General features: G+C 49.2%; 1 protein-coding gene across 1 annotated transcript; it reads right to left on the bottom strand.

The window, feature by feature from the left end:
- Nucleotides 1–1,037: 1,037 nt before the first annotated feature.
- Nucleotides 1,038–2,604, bottom strand: LOC147900480 (mitogen-activated protein kinase kinase kinase 18-like). Its single transcript, XM_087377058.1, has one exon. The coding sequence runs from the start codon at nucleotides 2,602–2,604 to the stop codon at nucleotides 1,411–1,413; it is 1,194 nt and encodes a 397-aa protein (XP_087233184.1). The 3' UTR covers nucleotides 1,038–1,410.
- Between the last annotated feature and the right edge of the window lie 518 nt (nucleotides 2,605–3,122).

Below are 3,122 nucleotides of genomic sequence, written 5' to 3'. Positions count from 1 at the left end.
CGGTATCATTTGGTGAAGGGCTTTAGAACAAGTTGAGTGTAATCGTCTTCTGCATGTGGAAAATTATGCCCTTGTCTCTCTATGTTCTTGTCTTATGTGGTCATCTTTTGTCCCTTGGGTTTATTGACTTTAATATTTACACCCTTGGATTTTAGATTTACCTTTTCCACGTTTGCCTATGCATGTGGATTATGGTTAACTTGAAAATTTGAAAACCTATGGCCATTGCCACTTTAAAAAGTGTTGTTTCTGCATGAACATTACAAGTTCACAAAATGTAATTATTCATCAATTGGCCACAAGTTTATTGATCACAAAGTGGAAGAATAGAGAAGGACGAAACTCTTACATTGGTGAAGGGCGGAGGTGTGGCCATTGTTGCCCCTTGAATGGGCCAATAAACTCGTGGTGCCGTGGAACAATTATAGGCGAGTGGAAGAGAAGTTAGAGCACATGCTTTTCTCATGGATATTGGAGGAAACTGCCCTTTCGTGTATTTGAAAGTGAGAAAAATCGGCTCAAATTTGACTTTGAAAAAGTTTAATGGGAAGTTGTTGACTTTTTGTAGAGTCTAAAGTTTCAGGTTACGTGAAAGACCTAGGTCATAGACTAGCGTGTCCGTTGACTTATTGAAAGACCAGCGTGTGCGTTGACTGGTATTAGGGTCTTGACGACAGCGTGTCACTTGCTCGCGACACGTTTTCAACAAAGCTTTTTGAACTCTTTACATCTTGCGCGAAGTAAACCGCAAAAGCATGCTTTTATGGAAGCTGGCAGCAGCTACATAAACGAATTACGTTGCAACACCTCTCTCCAGTTGATGAATCCTGAAATAATAAGGAGCTGTAAACGATACAAGAAGAAATTCGACCAAAGGAAATCATGTTCGAAACCATTTTTCATTATGAATTCATGAGTTCGTGATTGGTTTTGGACATAGCATTCTCGTATGATAACTTGGAGCTGGCATTTAAGCCTGCGTTAAGGCTCCAGCAAAATTTGAAAGCCCGTAACATTTGCATCCATTCACAGCAGGTTGGAGTTTCTTCTGCGGCCAAGAAGAACCGTATGTGGCCGTTTGAAGCTGCTTCAATAAGATGGAGTTTAAAGTTGTGATAATAAGCAGCCTTAGAAGCGGTTCAATCCAAAGAGATCCTTGGGGCAGCTGTACTGGGCACCGAACGACCCTTTGCACCTTCGTTGCGAAAAACCTTTGGCGATGAAATCTCTGTCGAAGGTTGGGTGCTCAAAATCACGGATCACAAGCATCAAACTGATCGCCCTTGCGTCTTGACCCACCCTTTGCATACCGATCTCCTTTGAACCCTTCCTTCGAGCTCACAATCGAATTTATGATTTCACAATCATGTTCACAGCGAACACTGATCACCTTCCTTTAGCGGACTCATCTCACTCCAGGGCCTTCCTTTTCCGCAGGAATGCCAGTGAGTCCAAATTCACGTTGCAACCCTCCCTCACGTGTATCAGACTTGGATACGCGCCTCCCAGTATCTCCATGAAGGGCTTTTGCCTGTCTGCTGACCATCCCTCTGCACTCCGCACTGTGATCCATTTGCCCGTGCTCGGGATGGTTGCCTCTACGGGAGAGACCGACGAAATACATCGCCTAGCCATGCCGATATCCTGTGTCGCTGAATCGGTCTTTGCGATTTTTCTGGGCACAGAAAGGATTGGTAGAGAGTCCCATGGCTCATCATCCGCGTCACTCTCAATGCCGAATTCAAGAGCGCCCCTTGGCGACCCCTGATCGTGGTAGTCAGGAGAATCACTGTCGCTTTTCGATTGCACTTGGACGAAGGGATGCTGGAGAAGCTGGGCCGTGGTCCATCGAGCCCTGGGATCTCGCTGCAAACATTTGCCCACAAAGTCCCGGGCCTCAGGAGAGAGAGACTCTGGCAACTGTGGATCCTCTTGGGAGCACCCAATCTGGAAGAGCACAGCTGCAACGTCTGTTATATTGGCCCACGGAGGGCTTCCGTGCAACATCTCGACGACGGTGCATCCCAAAGACCATACATCCGATGGGAGGCCCTGCTCAATCCCCTGGACTACCTCCGGGGCCATCCACAAGGGTGTACCTCCGAAGGATTCCTGTTCACTTTTCTGATCGTTTGCAAGCGTCTTGGCTGCCCCAAAATCGGCGATCTTGACGCCCGAGGATCCCACCAGGATGTTTTGCCCCTTGATATCGCAGTGGACGATGCGGCGTTGATGGAGGTAATGCAATCCTTCGAGGATGCCGCGGGTGTAGAGACGAACAAGGCTCTCATTCAATTTGCCTCCGGATCTGTGGAGGAGATCAGAGATACTACCATCGGGCATGTACTCGAGGAAGAGGGTGAAGCCGTGGGGAGGGGAGGAGTGGCTACCGAAGCAGCGGAGGATGCGGGGGGAGTGGAGGCTTTGGAGGATATGGAGTTCACGGTGGAGGGCAAGGAGAAGGGAGGGGGAGGGGAGATGGAGGGTCTTAAGGGCGAAGGGGAGGCCATTGTGGAGGTTGATGGCGAGGGAGACAGTGGAGGAGGAGCCAGAGCCGAGGGGGGAGGTGCGGAGCCAGTGTTGGATGGGAGACGAAGAAGCCATACACAGTAACACAGCAAAACAAGAAGAAGAAGAAAGCTTGGGGAGAAAACTCCCAGCAGGTCTGCTTTATATTTATCGTCCTGCTGTCGGGTCGCCATGCTGGCAGAAAGCCGCGCGCCACATGGCAGACAACGTGAGCCCCCCGGCCCCGACTTCGTCGGCCCAAGGTGCTGACGTATCCACTGGGATTCTCGAAGTTCGCGACTTATTAGGAGTCAGGTCAGCGAATTTTAAATTTCTTCCACGTGGACGACCCTCATATAAGAATTGCCCTGCTCCAGAACTTTTAGAGGGCATTCCCACGTAGAGAATTTCTACGCCCAAAGATTGCGGGGAGGCAAAGAAAAGCTTATTTCCTCAGAATTCGCCTTCCCAATCGGTGGCATCCTACATTCACGGCTAACGTCACGGATTTTGGCGATGTTAGCCATGAAGATAGGGGAAGAGGAAAAATCGCGACCTTGGAGCCAATCTCTTGCAAGAATCGCTCCTGCAACGACGCTGAGTTTCAGGACATT

This window comes from Dipteris shenzhenensis, chromosome 7 (assembly GCF_047967505.1).
Source record: "Dipteris shenzhenensis isolate YYH24624 ecotype China chromosome 7, Dip_SZ_1.0, whole genome shotgun sequence".
Classification (NCBI taxonomy): Eukaryota; Viridiplantae; Streptophyta; class Polypodiopsida; order Gleicheniales; family Dipteridaceae; genus Dipteris; species Dipteris shenzhenensis.
Note: the sequence above shows the minus strand (reverse complement) of the source record. Positions and strands in the feature narration are given on the sequence as shown.

Coding starts and splice junctions, on each gene's coding strand:
- LOC147900480 (XM_087377058.1), bottom strand. CDS start 2,604: ATGGCTTCTTCGTCTCCCATCCAACACTGGCTCCGCACCTCCCCCCTC.